This window comes from Episyrphus balteatus, chromosome 1 (assembly GCF_945859705.1).
Source record: "Episyrphus balteatus chromosome 1, idEpiBalt1.1, whole genome shotgun sequence".
Taxonomy (NCBI): domain Eukaryota; kingdom Metazoa; phylum Arthropoda; class Insecta; order Diptera; family Syrphidae; genus Episyrphus; species Episyrphus balteatus.
This window is the reverse complement of record NC_079134.1, coordinates 716,327-737,364: the sequence shown is the minus strand read 5'-3', so window position 1 is coordinate 737,364 and position 21,038 is coordinate 716,327. Positions and strand designations below refer to the sequence as shown.

General features: G+C 30.3%; 1 protein-coding gene across 1 annotated transcript in view; it reads right to left on the bottom strand.

Annotated features, from left to right (window-relative positions):
- Nucleotides 1-18,102, bottom strand: part of LOC129907522 (protein O-mannosyl-transferase TMTC2) — a 115,898-nt gene extending 97,796 nt beyond the window's left edge. Inside the window, exons 1-2 of the mRNA XM_055983796.1 lie at nucleotides 17,385-18,102; nucleotides 10,465-10,684 (exon numbers count right to left, since the gene is read on the bottom strand). Coding sequence (XP_055839771.1) covers nucleotides 10,465-10,508 — 44 coding nt within the window. The 5' untranslated portion in view covers nucleotides 10,509-10,684; nucleotides 17,385-18,102. The remainder of the gene's footprint in view (nucleotides 1-10,464; nucleotides 10,685-17,384) is intronic.
- Between the last annotated feature and the right edge of the window lie 2,936 nt (nucleotides 18,103-21,038).

The following is a 21,038-nucleotide window of genomic DNA, read 5'->3' as shown; positions in this document are numbered from 1 at the left end:
GGAGTTCAGAACTTCCAATAATCCTGTTAGGAATTCGATGTGCAGTCAAAGAAGACTTAAATTCTTCTGCAGCAGAAATGGTCTATGGACAAAATCTAAGATTACCTGGAGAAATTTTCGTTGGTAACGAAAATAAGCAAACCTCTCCAGAGACTTTAATCGAAAAACTTCGCAACACAATGAAAAATCTCATCCCAACAGAAACTCGACAACAAAATCAAGAAATTTTCATACCAAAGCAATTAGACGCGTGTAAACAAGTTTTTGTTAGAATTGACAAAGTCAAAACAGGTCTTATGCCTTCATACGAAGGACCATATAACGTCATTCGACGCCTAAGAAAACATTTTGTAGTTCAAATAAAAAACAAAAATGTATCGATTTCCATCGATCGCCTTAAGCCAGCGCATTGCATCTAATTTTACAAACAAAATAAATCAAAGTTTATTTAATTTAAAAGACTTTTAAATCTCGAAGACGGAGACTCGATTGGAGGAGGGTGATGTGGTGGATATAATATAAAATAAACATTATATAAAACAAAATAAACATTTTATAAAATAAAATAAAACATTTTATAACACTCCAAAATAAAATCGCATCGCGATTTTAAATCGTTTACGCGAACGCAACCGCATACTTCTGTTTCAAACTTAAAGTTTCATTTTCTGAACGCTCACCAAAACAACTTAACGAAAACAAAAAACCAACTGTCAATCTTGTTTTCTTGATAATTAACTTTTGTCTGTCATTCATTCATTCATTCATTCGCTTTCCATTTCATCACTCATGCAGTTCATACTTCAATTTTCAATTAAATTATAAAAACTATTAAATTGTGTGCTGGTGCAATATTGCTCCCAACCTAACTTAAATTATATTGTTAAAGTATTATTAAGAATAAGTAAAATAAAAATCTTAAAAAATAAAAAGTGTTTCGTCGTCGAGAAAGGAAAAAGGAATAGCAATCCAACACGTGCTATACCACTTCACTTTTTTAAGATACCTATTTGACAGATTTTTTTGAAGACAAAACTTCCGTTCACGCAACTTTCATATTAGACAAGGTATGTTCAGTCGCCAAGTAGATGCTTATAACTAAAAGAGTCCTATTCAGCATATCTAGTTTTTATTAGAATATAATTTTATTCTTTATTGTTACTTAGAAGAATTGGTCACTTGTATATTTTTCCCAATAAAACGTTTGACATAGATTTCTATCTGGCAACTGAACATAAAAAACGAAAAAGTTGACAGGTGTTTCTGATTGGCGACTGAACTTAAAATGATACACGAAGTTACTTGAGCTGAATTGATTCATATACGTAATAAGAGTTCTAAAAGTTAAATATTTTTTGAAAATATATCCAAAAAGGATATTGGCTGAGGTATTTCACAAGAAGTCTGAATAAAGTGCACAATTTTTTGACTAAAAATGTTAGCATCTCCAGACCAATAGTTCTTATACACTGATATGTAACATTTCAACTCGTGTGAATCAATAGAAATATGGTAACCACATGAATGTACTTAGGGTTTTTATGAAAACAGAAAAAAAGTAGGAGGGTTGAAGTTTTTGAGGTTCTTGTCGTATGTTTTTTTTTTTTTTTATTATTTTCTCTAAAAATTTCTGAGCAGCACAGAAAGTTGTGTAGTATACGCAAATGGAGTAGAAGTAATTTTGCCATTTTAGAAAATTGCAAATTCTGGGAATTATTTCTTCTTCTATATTATTTGGTTGCCGCATGAGTAAGTCCATTTAACATACAACAACATATGGCCTTTTGTATTTAGACGGAGAGCTTTTGATGCAATATAAATATAGTACCAAGTACGAAAAGGTATGGTATACATCTGAACAATTGAAAGATTTGAAATACTCAGTGAGAGTCATTTTATAACAAAGAGGGTTGATGATGCCGACAAGACTATATACGTCGTCGACAATGACGAGGACGACCAAACGACGGTCGAGGACGACGCGCCCTCTTTTCTGGGCAATTAGCGTGATTTCGGATGAATGGGAAATTATTTTCTTTTCTTTTATTTTTTTTTTTGTTTCTTGTTTTTGGAAAGAAACTCACAAGAAAATTCGTTAGAATGTCAATGGTGGCGAAAATTGTGTAAATGGCCACTTCGATTTCTGAGAGTTTTGTCAAGTTCCACTCCCAGTTTTTTTTTTTGTTTTTGTTTGAATTCCTTTGCGTCTATGAATTTAAGGGATATATACTATATACAACACAGTGAAGTGCCATTGATATTGATGGCGCATTATATGAAATGAAATGTCAACGCGGCGGGTGAGGATGATGTTCAATTTAATTTGGATTTTTATGGCTTTCTTCGGAATAGCTTTGACAGAGTAGCGACAGCGACACGGCGGGAATGACGACATTTGTAGCGGCGGCAGTGGCGGCGACGACAACGCGTTAAATAACGACTACACTTGGGTATAGCTGAAAATGTCGATTCTCAATACACAACAGTCTTTCAAATATACGTGACAAAAATAAAATACAATTTCTTAGGAAAAAGAAGAACGAATTTCGCTTCGCTTTAATGATGGAAAATATTGTGAAATGTATAAAACATTTTCTTTTTTTTAATCTTTGACACATTTTTTTTTTTTTTGTATTCGATCTAGCTATATGATGTGTTTTCACTATGGTATCTGTTTCTGGTTTAAAAGTTTATTGAGTAAACTGAGCATGTTCTTCATAAAAAATTTAATTACATTTTTGTCAGTGAGGCATCACTAAGAAAGCATATCTATTTCAATAGAAAGTAGGTATACCTGCCTTCCTTATTCATTCTTAGTTACTTTTGGCTTGTAAAAAGAAGTGCTAGGTGTACATTACGTTTATAGAAGTTTTCAATCAAATCTTGAAGTAAATTTGAGCTTATCGTGTTTAAGGAGTTTATTACAAACATGTAAGAAATAATCTCGATAACGCGACGTTGAAAAATCATTTTATTTTTAAACATCAACGAACTTCTACAATACAAGCCTACATATCGACGGTTAAACTGCAAAACCTCGTAAGTCGTTTTTGCAAGTTTTTCAGAAATCAAAAAACAAAATGTTGTGTTTCTTGTTTTTGTATGGGATCTATCAATACGAGTGTTTGAATTTTGTCATTTCTGAAAAATGTTCAGAACAACATTGTTAAGCTGAATATACCAAAAGAAAGCTCTGAATTTTCTGAATTGTTTGCATTAATAATATTTTTTCGAATTTTTAGACTTACGAGGTTTTGCAGTTTAACCGTCGATATATCATGTTTTACCAAAACCAGTAGGAGTTTATGAAGAATTATTAAATATCAGCCGGGAAAAATATTTAAACGCATACCAAAGTATTTAATGGATGAAAGTTTCAGTATAAAATCTAGAAATATATCAGTCAATTGATCTTAAAGATGTGAATAGGCCTTTTAGATGCAATGAGCGATCGTTAATACCCAGCCAAAATCTCGACCAATTTTGGCACCAAACTCTTCCCAGCATGTGTATATAGTTTCGCAGACACAGAGCATATAAAAAATCACAAAACTTCTAACTAATTCACTCACTGACTGTCCCACTGATAGATCATTAAAATTATGGAGCACTTTCCCTTCTCGTAAAAATTTGAAATTGTGCAGAATGATGGGTTTTATAGCTTATAAAAAATAATCCATATCTTGAGATTTTGCATTCAAAAGGTCTGGAACCCACCTGCCCATTTGGCTTGGTTTTTTTTTGTTTGGCTACGTATATATGTATTTATGCAAACTGACGAAAAGTACAAAGAAACTATTATCTCTACCCATTATTTCACTTACTTTTATTTATTAATGAAGCCCCTTTGCAAATAAAACAAATCATTTTCTTAGTTAAATTTATCGTTCTACAAATTGAATTCGTTCATTCGTTCCTTTGCAAATCAAATTCACCTCTTGTGATTACCTTCCCATTTTAATCACATTATTCAATGTTTTTTTTTAATATATATAATATAAATTTAATTTCCTGATATACCAAAGGTGAATTTGATTTGCAAAACGATTCATATAATTCTAAATGAGTGAATTTGATAAACAAACTGCTTCGCTTGCATCCAATAGGTAAAAGCTCTAATGAACAACTGTACAATTTTAGACAGTCAGTAAAGTATCAACCAACCCTCACATGTTTCTTTATTTCATCAGCGATACTATTTTCTATTATTTTAGAGGATCACTACGGCGTATACGTAACTTTTTTTTTATTGAAAAATTGAACGATTAGTCAGAATTTTTCTATCTTGAACACAATTAGACAGAATAGTTGACTTTTTTTTATAAAATCTCAGACCTATGATGTGGTTTTATAGGTCGTCCTTAATTTTTTATGTATTGCAACACCAATAGAATAAAAAAAAAATTAAAAAAGTGTACAAAACCGGAAATCAATTTCACTTTCTTCATAGGCATAAGCCTTTATTTTAAAGACTAACAACCAGTAAATTTTCTATTTAAATAGATGTGGTTGATGAAAAAAATTGATAAAGATCCGAATAAAAGATTCTTTAAGTACAAAAAAGAATAACTAAATGATAGGTACTTCAGCAATTTGTGAAAGCTTTAATTTTCAAGACCACCCAAAATCTGCGAAAATCAATTAGAATTATGGCAATCTCTTAAAGTTGAAGAAACAATGAACTTAAAGCTAAGACAAAAAAAAAACACTTTAAAAGTTTAAAATTAATTAAATAAATTTAACTTTTACCAAAAGGAATATGACGGAAATTTCAGTATTTAAACTTCTTAGACCAAAGTCTTGACAGTTTCTTCTGTAAAAGGCAAGGAAAAAAGACCTTAAAATCCATTTCACTATACAACACAAAAACCAGAGAAGAGGGTCGACACTTTCTGTTTCGAAAATAGAATACAAGTCCCTTGAAATGATTTATGGATTTTCATCATTTTTCTTTTCATTCCTGAAAATTCATAACTTCCAGGCGTCACAAAATGAACATTGTAACTTCCTTTTTTATTCGTCCTTATTCTCAACAATATACACTGTTTTGAATATTATTATTATTACTATGCTACAAATGAATATACATATACATTTTCAGTTTCAGACAAAAATCACCAGACAATTGGGCTTCAGAGTTATAACGAGCCAACACCAACACAACAACAATAACGAGAAAATGCGCCTATCTGTCTCGCAAGTGTTCACTTTAAATTTTATCAGCAACAACATGGCCGACAATTTGTTGCTGTCCTTGAATAAAATAAATTTTTGAATAATATCCTCAAACGCATGGCTCCATCCACCATAAATCATTTAATCATAAAATTGAAAGAGAATTTATTGCGCTGAGGGCCATATACACTAGCTGTACAGTATTACAGAGTATTCACGGCGTGCTTCCTTTATTCCATCATGTATGTAGGTTGTGTTGGTATTATATTCTATCCTTATAGCCTGGATGCCTGCGGCAGCGGGGAGGATTTCAATTGGGAGTGTGAGGAGGCATTTGGACGTTTGTTGTTCGGTCTTTTTTTTACCTACAATAACTGGCAACTGGCAGCAGCATAACAGACATCGAAAATTTGTAAATAAAAAATGAAAAGGCTCAAACACTGCGGGGCAGCGATTTCACGTTTTTTTTATGATTTCATAAATATGTCACGCATGTTACCTACATTATGGCTTTTTGTACCGGCTTTCTGGCTTTTTACCGTTTGGTTAGCCCCCCGCAGTGAATCTAATATGCGTTAGCGTTAACGTTGTAGCATGAAATTGCATTAGCGTGTCAACTATGAAACAAATTTATCATTTACATACATTGTAACGTTTTTGTCGACACAATTGCGTGTCAAGGAAAGAGACCTATACGAGTAATAGGTCAAACACTGTTCTGTGACACCGAAGCAGATTACGGTTAAGGTCATGAAGTTTTTGCTAATGAACACAAAGGATTTCAAAATAAACCACCACCAGCTGTGTGAGCAGTTACTAATTGATGATGGCAATTTTTTCTAGTTAAAGAGTTTAACGCCTGGATGTCTGTCATTGCGAGTTGAATTGAGTTTCCAGGACACGACACTCCTTTTCTAAACGAAAAAAAAAGAACGAGAGAATAAATAAAAGTTTTTTTTGAATGAAGGACACGTTTTCACAAAGGATTTCGCTATTTTTTTTTTTTTTGTGTTTCCTTTGAAAAGGATGACAGCAACAAAAAAAAAATTGACAAGAATTTCCAAATTTGCAACTATTCACATGGAAGCAATGAATACAAAAATGGTGCACGCAAATTGCCACCATCGGAAGCTTGTGTGCTTCCTTCCGTCCATCATCGATCGGATGTAGGATAAATGGGATCAATCGGGCTAAAAAAGGAAACAGAATTTTTAAATTATCACAAAAAAAAAACTAAAATAGGAATGGCTGATTGTTGTAGTTGAAAAGAGTTAGAAAAATGTGAGCAATTTTAGAATCAATTTACTTGTTGCAATTAGTCTTAAAGTTAATTTTTTTTTATTGTTATTCTTTTACAATAAGTATGTGATGCGTTAGGGTCGTAAAATTTTAGAGTGTTCCAAAGGATTACAAGAACAAATTTAAAAACGTTTAAATGACAAAATTGAATTATGAAATAAAATATACAAATACCGAAATTTATTTACTAATTTATTAAATTGATATAATTATTGGTATTGATTTTTTAGTAGAGTTGCTTTCATTTAGTTGAGAATTAGTAGTTACTTTGCATGAAGAGTAAGTGCATTATGAATGGTGTGAGATCGGTTTAAATGTTAATTCGCAATAAAGTAAGGACCATTGGTAGAAATACAAGAGTACGATGATTTATTGCAAGCATATAAAGAAGGAATGGTTTTCCACTTATTTATAAGTAAAAATGAAAAACATGAACAAAACAAAGAGTAAAAATCACAGTTTTGATGTTTTTACTAATAACTTACTTGCATTAATTGCTTTACAGTTTGATTTTCTTGCCAATCATGTTAAAAGCTTAAAAGATACAGAATCTTTTGTTCTCTTGTATATGCTTGGTATGCGCATATCATAGTATAGCAAATGAAACATTTTTATCAATATTATACATGATTTTGAGGTTATTTTTAACGCCCTATAGAATAAAGTCAATACCAAAATATTTGGACCGACCGACATGTAAAAACTTATTGCACTTTTTATTAATAGCTATATACTAAAAGAACAAGAGCCAAAATATTACCAAGTACTCCTTGAAAATAAGTGGTAGGTTGATAAAATTTTGTGTGGACGTTTCATATACCATATGAAAAAATAATGAAATATGCTCATTAAAAAATTTCAGGTCAAAGGGTTTTTTTTTTAAAGCGAGAAATAACACTTTTGAAATGGTACCATTGCAGCACATGGAAAATTTTTGCATTTTTTTGAACCGCATATATATTTTATATATCGTATGAAAATCAAAAATATTCAAAAAATAAATTATATTTACCATGGAATATTTTTTATTAAATTTTCGTATACATTAATATTTTGAAGGAGTGAGGTGCAAAAGTAAAAGTATGCAAAATAATTGTGCAGTTTGTTATAAAACCCTCATTTTAAGATATTAGGCCACTTAAAACGCCCGGGCGTTAGAAAATACCTCGAAATCAAGTATCATATCAATAAAAAATGTTTCATTGCCTATACTATGATATGCAAAAAATCGAGTGCAACACAGAAAAAGTCTTGTATCTACCCTCACTAAAGTAGGTATAGATAGAAAATAAAATTTTCTACAAAAAAATAATCAAGTGTAATTTTAAAATTTGGCTTGTTTTTTAAGTTATAAAACGATTTTTTAAAACTGTTTTATATCATCGGATTAAACTTCTGATTCTGGTGGTTTTTGCATATATGGTAGAAGGTAGGGTTTTTACTTGTTCATTTTACCACTTTTGTTCATGTTTCATTGCCTATACTATGATATGCAACAAATCGAGTGCAACACAGAAAAAGTTTTGTATCTACCCTTCCGGATGGAATACAAGGTGGCCCAATATCTCAAAATCACTCTTATATTGAGTACTACCAACGATGTTAATTTCATGCTTTTATCACAAAGTGTCGATTGAACTCTTTTTTGGCTTCGAAAATTTCTAAGCATGATAATTTTTGTTAGAAATGACATGCTAATAATTTACAAAACGCCAAAAGTCCATACAATTTATATTTAAAGATCAAAATTTGATCACTTTCGATTTTGTTATATAATATTTTTAAAGAATAAACCCTATTCATTCAATACATTTGGTAAAAGTTTAAATGCTTAAAATAATAAATTTTTTTAAATAATTGAAAATGACAATTTTATGTATAGCAAATACTGAACATCCGTTTAGAGAAAAGCTCGGAAACACCAATGTAGTGCTAATATTCTAACGTATTTTTAACAAAGTTTTTTATGTAAAAATATATTTTAATTAAATTTTTTAGAGAAATAAAAGAAATCCTAAGTTTACAAGATAGGTATTTTAAATTTTCAAAAAATAGGTACAGCTGAATTCACTTACTAGTGACGATATTTCGATTATAACGAAGAAATTTTTAAGAAAAAGTTTGTTTCGGCACTATTGTCCGCTTATAACGACGGAAAATATATCTCCTGTTGATGGTCGTTGTATCCAAATGCTACTGTAATAATAAATTAAAATACTTAAACTCTTCTATCAATAAATTTCATCAAAATCAGATAAGGCATTTAAAATGAATTCATGTATATTTTAAATCAAAAACCTACAAACAAAATTGACCAAAACTGCTTGAGGCCTTTAAAACATACAGCTCGAAATGAAGACAGATAGTTAGAGTGAGAAAAAATGTTTTTAGGCATCAACTTATCATCGAAATTTGGTTATTCTTTATTATCTCGAGTTCGATTTTCAAGAATTCAAAACTTGAGTATCTATGAATATCCCAAATACAAACATCTAAATTTAGATTGATATCACAAAAAAAAATCTTAAATGAAACAAAATCTACATAATGAACATGCATGAGTATTATCTTGATACCAATATTTCATTATTATTCCAAAAATATGTATTTTTCCATCTTATGTATAATATACATTTCCTCAATAAGAATTCTGAATGCATACGCAAAGTTAAAAATAACACAAACGAAAAGGAAACCCTCTTTAACAAGAAGAAAAGTAAAGCAAAAAAAAAAATTGAATTTTATCGAAGAAGTCCAACAAATGAAATCAACCTAAAGGCTATACAGCTACTTCAGTTACATACATAAATAGCTTGTCGTTGAAAAGTTTTCTTCTTGAATTAGGGCACATAAAGATCCAAAAAGGATCCATAAAAATCGAAAAGAAAAAAAAATCAAAGAAGAAGAATTTGTTAACTTCCATCGTCGATATCGAATGTAAAGGCAGTTATGGTGGAGAATGAATATACCTGTTGCACACAGGCTTCCACTTCCACACTGAAAGATAAATCACTACGTTATCAAGTTAGTATCCGCAGCCACAACCACCCACCCTCTTACGCTACCCGGATATGAAATGAGAGCTCCTTAGAATTTGAAATTCATTACTTTCTGAATAATTCATAACCAATGAATGAAAATTTTGAAAATTATTGTCCTCGGGCTATACACCAAGACTGCTGCGTTTTTGAGTAAGATATATGTAAAATTACTGCCCTAAAGGAATCTATATCCAATCACCGAAATTCTACAGGGTGTAAGCGACAAAAATCATACACACACACATCAAAATCGGGGGATATTCAGAGGCTCAGATTTCTGATTTTCAATTGTTAAGAATTATATCGCACCTATTTAGATTATCCCTTGATCCTTTTTGCCACATTATTCCTTGGATGGGCCTCAACAGACACGAGACGTCTGAATGAGGGCTTCACAATAGATGCCTACTGTATGGAGAGATTTATGTCTCTGCCTTGAATAAATAAATATTAATTTGAATTTGATTGGACGATAGAGATTGTGGCGCGGAATCCAGCCCATATACATAAGCTCCAATGCGGGAACCTCTTCTATCTCTATCTTATCACTCCACCAGCCTAAATCTATACTTATCCCTGTGGAAACTTGCTTCGCGTATCAATATATCGATTATATGACAAGAACCATGCTATGAGCATCACAGTGGGTTTGTTTGTATGTGTGTGTGTGTCTGATGGGTATTGTTGCCCCTTTATGGTATTCTGATTCGAATTAGATAGAGGAAAAGTGATAAAGAATCTACTCCCTAATCGAATTTAATTTCTATTCATTGACAAAGGCAACCAGGACGAACATTCTTTTCTTGTTAACTTGTCTGTGGATTTTTCAAAGAAAGACGAGGCTCTGTTTGGGGGAGTTTAACATTTTTGTATTGATGGAAGACAAAATTGAGAATATCGATTTTCTATTTCATTACTTTTTTGCTTACATCTTAAAATATATACATACCTTGACTTGTTGCGGAACCCCTCGGCTAAATTCCTAATCCACATTCTGTTCTGACAATTTCGACAATTTGCATTACACTTTTCTGTGCGGATTTGGCCTTGAGGACTTAATTTTTCTTTGAATTTTCATCACTTTTTTTTGGTTGTACACAATTTTTGCTTATTTTTTTATATTTTTTTTATTTCTCGTTACACTTTCGCGTTTTGATATTGAATTTTTCCTAGAAAAAATAAAAGAAAACAAAATACATGTATAATTGAATTTCTCAAGAAATAAATTATTTATTGAACTTGACAAAAAAAATTTATGAATATTTGAAGAATTTTTAAATTCATAAAATAAGGGGTTTGGGTTAAGGATACAAATATACAATATACAGGATACAAAACCAATGTATATTTTAATTTTTGGATGAAAGTCAAACCTTTTGTTGAGGGAAACCTGAAAGTCAGTATTTTTATTAAAACTACACGAAATCAATTCAAATATGAAACAACGCGAAAAAAAATAAATTTAGAACCATTTCGAAGAAGATACAGGAGACTACATAAGTACGTAAGATATATTAGTTCAAATTAAATTTTCATTCTTCAAATAAAATTTTGGTAATTTTTGGATACAAAAAAACCAAATAAAAAAATCATCGATCCATTTATAAAAGTTAATAAAAATTAAAAACTTATATACAATTAAATGCAATTAATATTAATATTTATATTAATATAACTTTAATATTAATATTTATATTAATATTAATATCAAAAAAAAAATTATTTTTTTAAATTTTAACTACGCCTACTAAAACGCTTCTGCATTTCCATATTGGTTTTTTCTTACTAGACAAGTACCGTATTAAAAAAAATAAAATGCACGACTGGGGTCGCACGTACTTGCTCTTGCAGTTCAAAGCACTTTTGTGTAAGTTTAGTTGTAGATTTTAAGATTTATAAATTTAAATAAATTTTTTGATGTTGGGGAAGAGCCGACATTTAGGGAAAAATTTTGTTAAAAAATGAAAAAAAAGTATTTTTTTATTTGACTTTTATTTAAAAAAAATAAAAATGCAGTTTTATTGCAATTGCTTTGAATATTACGTCTGCAAAGTTTAATAAAAATCGTTAGAGCCGTTTTTGAGTTATTTTGTTTGAATTGAAAAATTTTTATTTGAGGTACACTTTCTAAGAGAGATATAAAAAAACAAAAAAAAATCAACTTTCAGAATTCCATAAAAATCATCTGTACCAAATTTGAAGAAAATCCGTCCACCCGTTTAGGCTGTGGAAATGTGTTCAGATGGACGCACAGACGCACGGACGAACGGACGGAATTGCGAGACACACTTTTTTGGAATTCTCCATCATCGTAATGTTGGTTTTGATTAAAACCTCAATTTTTTTTTTCGACACGAAACAAATAAAGTAAAAAATTTAAATGGTATACCCAGTTCATGAACAGTAGGTAATTAATTGAGCGCTTGATTTCAAGACATCAACAAAATGATGTCAAGTTAATTTATACACTATTTGTTCTTTAAATGGATTGAAAAAAAAAAATTAGTAGGCAAAATAATGTTTACTTACGGAATAAATATTATTTGTCTGGAAGAAATCTAATGTATTTCATTTTTACTCACTCACTCACAGTTAATTTCGAAACTGGTGATATAAAAATAGTTGGGTTAATAATAATAAGCTTAGTCTAAGAAACTTATACCACAATCGGCCCTAGCGAGGTATCCTATGGAGCGGAAGTTTTTCAAACCCGTACGTATCATGCTGAGAGAGGTGTGCTTCCGACAGTTTAAAAACTCTCCGATTCGTATGAAATGCGAAAAATGTCTGCTCCGACGGATGCCCTCCTAAAGGCTGTATAAGGGAATTTGGTTTTGATTTCAAGACATCAACAAAATGATGTCAAGTTAATTTATACACTATTTGTTCTTTAAATGGATTGAAAAAAAAAATTAGTAGGCAAAATAATGTGTACTTACGGAATAAATATATTATTTGTCTGGAAGAAATCTAATGTATTTCATTTTTACTCACTCACTCACAGTTAATTTCGAAACTGGTGATATAAAAATAGTTGGGTTAATAATAATAAGCTTAGTCTAAGAAACTTATACCACAATCGGCCCTAGCGAGGTATCCTATGGAGCGGAAGTTTTTCAAACCCGTACGTATCATGCTGAGAGAGGTGTGCTTCCGACAGTTTAAAAACTCTCCGATTCGTATGAAATGCGAAAAATGTCTGCTCCGACGGATGCCCTCCTAAAGGCTGTATAAGGGAATTTGGTTTTTTTGAGGACCCTTCTGATAAAAACAATTTTTTAAAACGACACTAAAAAAATATGTTTGTAAAAATAAAACTCTTTAGACTAAAGAACACATCAAATGAAATTTTCGTAACGTGTGTGTTCGTATTAACTTCTTTAAGAAAAATTTTCCAGAAATTTCAGATTATTTAGTGATTTTTATAATACTTTTCTTGTCTTTGGAAATATTATTTTATTTTTGTTACAGTTGTTAGTGACACAAAATTTTGTTTTTATATTGTTTTTAATAAAGCATTGAACCATAAAAAATTGTAACACTTTAGAACCACTATTATGCAAAAATATATTTTTGTATGATATAGGGCATAATTTTTGAAGAAATGTTTCAGGACAAGACTAAAACTATTTTATTTTATTTTTTTTTAAAGCCCGAAATAAAATTTCTTTAGATTGCAACTTAAACAAAACTGATTTTTGATTCCTAACACATAAAAAAATATCTTCTCAAAGTTAAACAAAATGTTCTGAAAAATTAAAAAAGAATAAAAAAATAACTATTTGGCTGCGAAAGTAAGAAGAAAAAGTGCAAAAAATATTTTTCAAATCAAAACCTTAGATTTGCATCATTGTTGTAAGTTTTCCAGTCGGACAAACTATTGCAAAATACCTAAGTTTAAAAATTTACACTTTTGCAATTTTTGTTCACTTTTTCAATTGCGTTAAGAAAAATATGATAGCTTGATTTAAAAATTTTTATGGAAAACGGATTTGAAATGTTAGATATTTTCCCTCTAGATTTTTAATTATTATTTCTTAAAATATCATTTTTTTTTTAGTTTTATTATAATTTTAAAAATGAAGTAAGCCAAACTTTTATAATTGAAGTGCTTATTTTAATAACAGGATATGCCACATTGTGTCTATACAAATTATATTTAAAAAAAAAAACACATTTTAAAAAATACAAACATTCAAAAAAGTACAAAAACATAAAATTAAAAATAATATTATAATTTATTGAATTTGTTATATTTTGATATTTCGGTAATTTTAACAAGTGGCTTATCATAGTAAGAACTGTACACAATTTCAACAAAACAAAATCGCTAACATTGATTTTTCAAAAATAAAATTATATTAGCTTATTTTTAATTTAAAAAATTTGGTTTTGTAGAGTTTAGTCCTTAAACTTTCAAGCTAAAGTTTCAAAAAGGTGGAAGTAAAAAAAATGATATATTAAAAAAAAGTTCTCTGTTGGAAGTGTCGTTAATATTAAAAAAAAAACTTTAAGCAAAAAATAAAATCTGCCTAAGATAGTATGATTTTTTCTTAATAGAATAAAGGGATCCGTTTACGGAAATCCATTTTTGTTTTACTATCGACACCTATATTTTTTAATTCAAGAAAATCACAAAAATGAAAAAAAACTATTTCAATTAGAATATCAATAGGCTTCTTTTTTCTAATACTCAGTAGCTACTCATTTATAATTTTATTCGCAAAACAATAATAAAAATTACAAAAGTAAGTATACGTTTTTATTGTTTTTCGAATCAAATAAAAAAATGAGTAGGTACTGAGTTGTAGAAAAAACACGCCTAATATTATTTACAATAATACCCGAAAATACCCGTCTTTCGCAAAACACTATTTTAAAAAGTTTAATTAATTCAAATCACTTATATTAAAATTTGAATTTGTGATGTGGATAGCGTATTTCTAGTGAGTAACGTTAACATTTTTTTGTTTCAATCATTTAAAAAAATTATTGGTATGGCATTCTCTAGAAATTATTATTCAAAAATAAATAAAACAAAATTTAAAGAAACATCACGAACCAGTTTTATTCAAAAAAGATAAAAAAAAATAATTTTAATTTTACCAATTTATTTTAAAGTCATAAAGGATAAAGTCAGAAATCAAGAAAACGGTTCTATTACAGGTAGTTTTTATAATGGTAGGGCTTTATTTTTAAAATCATATTTGTTTCCATATTGTTAATTTCATATGACAGGTACCTTTAATTTTGATCTTGTCAATTTAAATTCTCACTATAAGAAATCTTACGAAGCTCAAAAGTACCAGCTTCAGCAGGTTGGACTGTTGATTGAGATACAGACTGTCATAAGGACAGACAGAATTGGTAGATCCAATTTCTTAAAAAAATTTTATTGGTAAATATGCCCTATTAACCCTGTTTATGGCAAGTTATGATTAAGCAAAAACTTTTTCAACACTTTTCAAAACTTTACTTTTTCCACATAGGTATTTTATAAAAATAACTTTTAAATTTTATTTAAACACTTGTTATTATTATTATCGTGACTCTTTTTGATTTTAAAATTAAATTAAAAAATAATGTAGTAAAGGATATCTGAAAAATCCCTTAATATTCGAATCGAATTAAATTTTTTTAGCATTCAATTTAATTTTTTGATTTTTGTTTTTCAACTTTCGTAACGTTCCAATAAATAACTCAGAAGATATAATTATCTACAACAGTGCTTAAAAGCTACAGGTGGATCAATTGGTATCTTCTAAGGACTTACTTTAAATGATTTTTTAATTTGTTCATGAATTTGAAAATGGTTAAAATAATGTGAAGAATATATTTTCTTTAACATTATTTTCTTAAACACATACAAATTTATTAGTTCCCTGTTCTTAATCAAATCAAAACTATCTCTTTGTTTTTTTTTTTTTTAAATAGATGTGTTCATTATTGACCTAAAAAAAATAAACCATTTCTAAAGCTTTTAAACTTCATTTTCTAATGCCATTAAGATTAAAAGGAAAAGATCCTTATTTTTAAAGTGCAATTTTCACTGAAAAACAATAGCCCGTATATAATTTCTCCCAACTCTCATTCTATTACAAAATAAATTAAAAAAAAATAAATTGAAAATTATATCTTCCGTCTGAAAATCGAAATCAAAACCAATGAGAAAAAAAAATGTATAAGGACCTACCCATTGAGAACTTAAAACGTAATTTATTATTCAATATCAGATAGAAAATTATCCTAAAAGGAATTTGCCATTTATACTGTCTTTATTTTTTTTTCACTGTTTTTTTTTCTGTGTTTTAATGGCAAAATCATAAAACTCAAGAAATTATTATACAAACGTGTGTGTGTGTGTGTGTATGTATGCTGTGAGTGTGCAACTTGTGACTCTTTCACTATTTTCACTTGGTCCTTTATCTTGATGCAACTCTCCAAGAGTAGAAGAATTTTTTTTTCTTGTTGAATAAAGGATAACAAAACAACAACAACAACATCAACAAGAAGTAGAAGGAAAAACCAATTGCTTTATTTTGTAGTTTTGTACTCAACAACATGCAACTACTTTGCGAGAAGACGTTGATTGGTGTGTTTATAGTTAGATGTTGGCACTAAATGCATCTAACTGTACTCAGTAGGTTTCGCATTCAAAGGCTTATATAGTATATAGTTGCACAGAGCTCTAGCTCAAGCTGAATATAATATGTTTGTGCATTGTGAATGTGTCCTTGTTGCAAAAACTTTTAAAATATTTTACCAGAGAAATGGGGGAGCAAATGGGTGATTTACGAAAAAGGAACTTCTTTTTGTTCGTCTTGTTGCCATTTTTGAACACCAAAGTACCTAGCAGTCCCAGCTCCCAGAGTCACCACTCTCGCTCCTCTTGAAGAGGTTTACAACTAAATAATGGAATCTTTAGATTGCAACATGGCACACGAACAAAGTACACACGTCTCGCTCACTCCAACACACAATTTTGGGTGTTCATTGTTGGTATAGGTATGGTATAGTATAAGCCATATCTAAAATTCTTGTGGAATCGAAGACGTTTAAGCTGCTTCTTTCTGCACGCGTTTGCTGCGCTCTATCGTCCTCATCCTTGTCGTCTTTGTCGTTGGTAATATCATCTGTTACAACTAGAAGTTGGCTTTTATGCAATAGTGGCGATAGTGATGGCGATGGTATGTATGCTTGCACAAGCCAAGGATAAGTAAGTCGTAAGTGTATAGTATACCTCCTACACAAGCAACAATAAACAATGGTATTCGCCTTTTTCTTTTTGTTGCAACGAAACGTATATTAATAAAATACACTTTTTAAGGACGAAAAAGACAGTTTCGATTTTCTTCGAATCTAAATTCCAACCCCTTCCAACTAAAAGCTGAGCTTTCAAATGATTTTCTATTAAATACAATTAAACATCCCCTTTCTCTTCTTTCTCCTTAACCACACGATTTCCTTTTCTCTTGTTGCACAGATAGAGGATATTTTATCGAGAAAAAAAATGTCTAACCATAAACTAGCAGTGGAACCCACTAAAACCAATGCAAATAAAAAACGTGTCCTAGTCCGCAAAAAAGCAAAAAAACAGAAAAAATAAAAATAATAATAAAAATTTACATAATCCTTACGAGTTTCGAGTAACTACACAAAAAAAGGACATGCATGAGGTACAGAATATTGTACACCCGAATTCGAGTGCCGCTTAACAATACAAGTACATTTTAATTTGTATACGTGTGTGTGTGTGTATGAATGTGTGTTATGGAGAGTATAGATGATGATAAAAGAGGATTGGGGGTGGTTGGTTAGGTTAGTTAGATATAAAAAGGACAATGAAAACAGGATTTTTACTATTCGTACCAGTACTAGATGATTTTTCACTTCCACTAAATTTTTTGTTTGAATTTGATTTTTTTTTTTTTGCTTTTCTGTTGTCGGTTGGTTGGTTGTATTCTTTTTTGGAACTTATTTTCTCATTCTCTTTTCTTTTTCATTCGAAATTGAATACACACTAAATTTACATATTTTCGTTAACAGGGATTTTCCCAGAGTGCTCTCACTCTCACACTATCAAAACCACTCACTTCGACACGGTGTCGAAAATTCGTCGTTCTCGTTGTCGTTGTCGTCTTCTTCGACGACGGCACATCTGTCACACGAACTCACTATACTTTCAAAAAATTTCGAGAAAAATTTGTAAATATTCCTCGAATGGAAAATCAGAACGCGATTGGACAGAAAAACGAAAAAAAGAAAAGGAAAATAACAATCCCGGGCCCTATGTACCCATGAACGGAAAAGGGTCAATCAGCAGCAACCGGCTAAGAGGGGTGATGATGCATCGTTAAACGGAAATGCAATCCAGAATGACGTTAAGCCAAGTCTAAGCTTCGTAAAAAACCGATTCAGATAAATTAACAAAAACGATAGCGAAACACAATAGATACTTTTTTTTTGTTTTGGAAAATATCTATTCTGTACTTTTTTGTGAGCTAGTTGTTGTTGTTGTGATTAGGGGCGGCTTTGCGATACGACCCTTGCTCTGGATTCAATGGTATCACGACGACTGACTCGTGAGGCGAACAAACGCGCAGTTATATACGAATTGGAGAGAAGACACGAGCAACGAGCATACAGGCTCTGGAAAGGATATGCGCGGAGTTCACTTGTTGGGAGATCCTTGTGTTGGGGGTGCAATTTTGGGAATTATTTTTTGGTATTAAACGCAACGGTGCAGAGTGGAAGGGGGGATTTGTGTATGAGTACGCATGGTGAGAGTTGAAGTTTGCTTTTTCAATTCATGTAGCTACACTCTATCGTTCGGTTGTTGTCGGTTAGAGATGAGAATAACTCAAAGGACATACTCTGGCATGGTGCCGTTGTTTGTATCTCTATTCTAAAGTTGTTGTTGTGGGTGGCGCTCACAAGTATGCAATATTATATTATTGTGAGAGACTAGGGTACTGTTTTTCCCACGGTGTGGTGGAAATTTTCTCATCATGGAGTGTTCTTCTCTACCTCTGCTCTGTTTATTTTGTGGTGAATTAAGAGAATTATTTGTTGATTTTTGCTGGAAATGTTCCATATGTGAATTAAAGTTGTGCTTTAAAATTGCAATGAATTTTGTATTTCTAATGCAATATTTTGTTTGGTTATTTTGTGTGTTGGATATTTAATGGGTTATGGGTTTCTTTTAATATTATGGTGTGTTTGGATTTGCTTTGTGCATTTTGAATTCGGAAACATATGGTGGATTATTGAGTTTGTAAAATCATTGTTTGGAAGAAATTCACGGAGATATCTCTATGCAAACTGTTGAACACAAAAACAAACGCAGTTATTGCAAATGAGCACACAAAAGCTGTCCTAAGAAGCTTTTAAAATCTTATTTAATAATTTTGAATGCTTTAAGAAAGTAATTTAAATTAGTATTCTGGTGCAGATTTCTATAATTTATTTTTATTCATGAAAGTTAAAGAGTAGACATTTCTGTTACCTACACTTTTTTATGTTTTATTATTTTTTTTTTTTTTTGTAATAAATTAAATTAAATGTAAGATTTAGATTAATTTTACTGAGTTTGTTAAAGTTAAGTGTATTTTTTATGGCTATTTTTTTAAGGATGGTATTAGTGCATCTTTTCAAGGCCAATATTCTCTATTAATTATTTGGAGAATTGTCTTCTTGGTTAGTACTGCACGAAAAAGTTTAAATTTTTTTTGATTTTGACGAGAATATCGATATTTGAAAAGCAATATCCCAGAAATCACCAGAATACTGCGGGCAAATATTTTCTATTTCGACTTAAGCGGTTTGATCACAGTTGGACGGTTCTCATTCTGAAATTCTTATTTTAAAATTTGCATACAATTAACTTGGGTTATCGTTTTCATTTGATTTCCGTTAACCACAGTCATTAGTTAGGAAGATTAAATAGTCGAAAATTTCATTGTAAATAAATTATTATCATCTAATGTTATTTAATTAAGTGAAATTAACGAATTCAGTATTCATTCCCCGATAGTGATTTCGCTTTAAATTTTTCTTTTAATTATTTAAAAAAATTAAACAGTCATGAAGATATAAAATAAATATTCAATTATCTTTTTTTTTTAATAAAAATTTCTTTTTTATTTATATTTCTTGCACAGTTAATCTTTCCAAATAAATTTGAAAAATCGAATCAATCAAATCAAACAAAAATTAGAAATTAAAACTTAATATATACCAACAAAATAAAAAGAATATAAGCAAATTTCTGCATATTAGATAAAAATCAAGTTTGCTGATCAGCTCTTTTGTTTTCTAGAAACAGTATGTCTTTGGTTAAAGAAATGATCTCATTTTATTTAAAAAAAAAAAACCAACAAAAATACCGAAAATATTTATGTTAAAAGATAAAATATAAAGAAAAAAATTTCTTTACTTAGCCAACTTTTGAATGGGCTCAGAAAAAATTGATTAAAAAACTATTTTTGGTTTGGTTTAAGAGTTCAAAGATTTAACAAAAGATTTTACAGTGATATGTGCGTAAAAAATAAAAAGGAGGATATCAGACTGATGATAAAACTTTTTTGTGAGTTTTACTTTAAAGACAATTGACCAAATGAAGAGACCAACCTTTGTACTCGATTTTTAGGAAATTTTTTGTGAACGATCTCAAAATGTTCTGACTCTATCTTATACAAACTCATTGATTCTTTTTTAGTTGTCATTGTATAAAATACAATTCCTCAACAAAAATGGTTTAACTTTTTTAAACTCAATTAAAATTCCCTCCAGAATTAATTCTTTTTGAATTTGACACTATATTCAACATTACAAACAACGATAAAATTCCCTGTCAAAAATTTCCCAACTTTTCCAGTTTCAAACTAGAACCTGCGCAATATCCTCCAGTATTTTTTTTCTAATAATAAAATATTATGAAAATATATTTTTCCCTATATTATACTCTCATTTTCTCCCAGGGAAAAATAAAATTCCCTTTCCATTATGAATCACAAAATTTTCATTTCTTTCTTTCCTTATCAGTTTTCTTCCTGGAAGGATAATATTAAATTGCGTACAAAGATTCCCAAACTCTCTTGAACCATTAAACAAAGCAAAAAATGCACTTCCTGTGACCTTGGATAAGAAAAAACAACATTATCATCCTGGCGGATGCGGGCTTGCATCCAAAAAACTACTTGAAAATTTGCTTCTGGAGCATCCATTAGCAAAAATTACCGTTTCGTTTGCGGCACATTCGCAGCTAGAAAACTTTTCAAATTTAAAATAATTTTCCCATCCCGCATTAACTTGGGGCAGAGGATGATGTTGCTGGCTGCGTTCGGGTTTCATGAAACTCTTTGTGGGGGATGGATGCACATCACAGGGAGAGAGAGCGACAGTTGGCAAGTAGGTAGTTTTGCTATGAAAATTTGAAGTGTAATTAAAAGTTTTCAAAAATGTCCGTTGTCGTAGTCTTTTCGTCGTCGTCGTTAGAACCATGTGTCGTATAGATAGAGATGT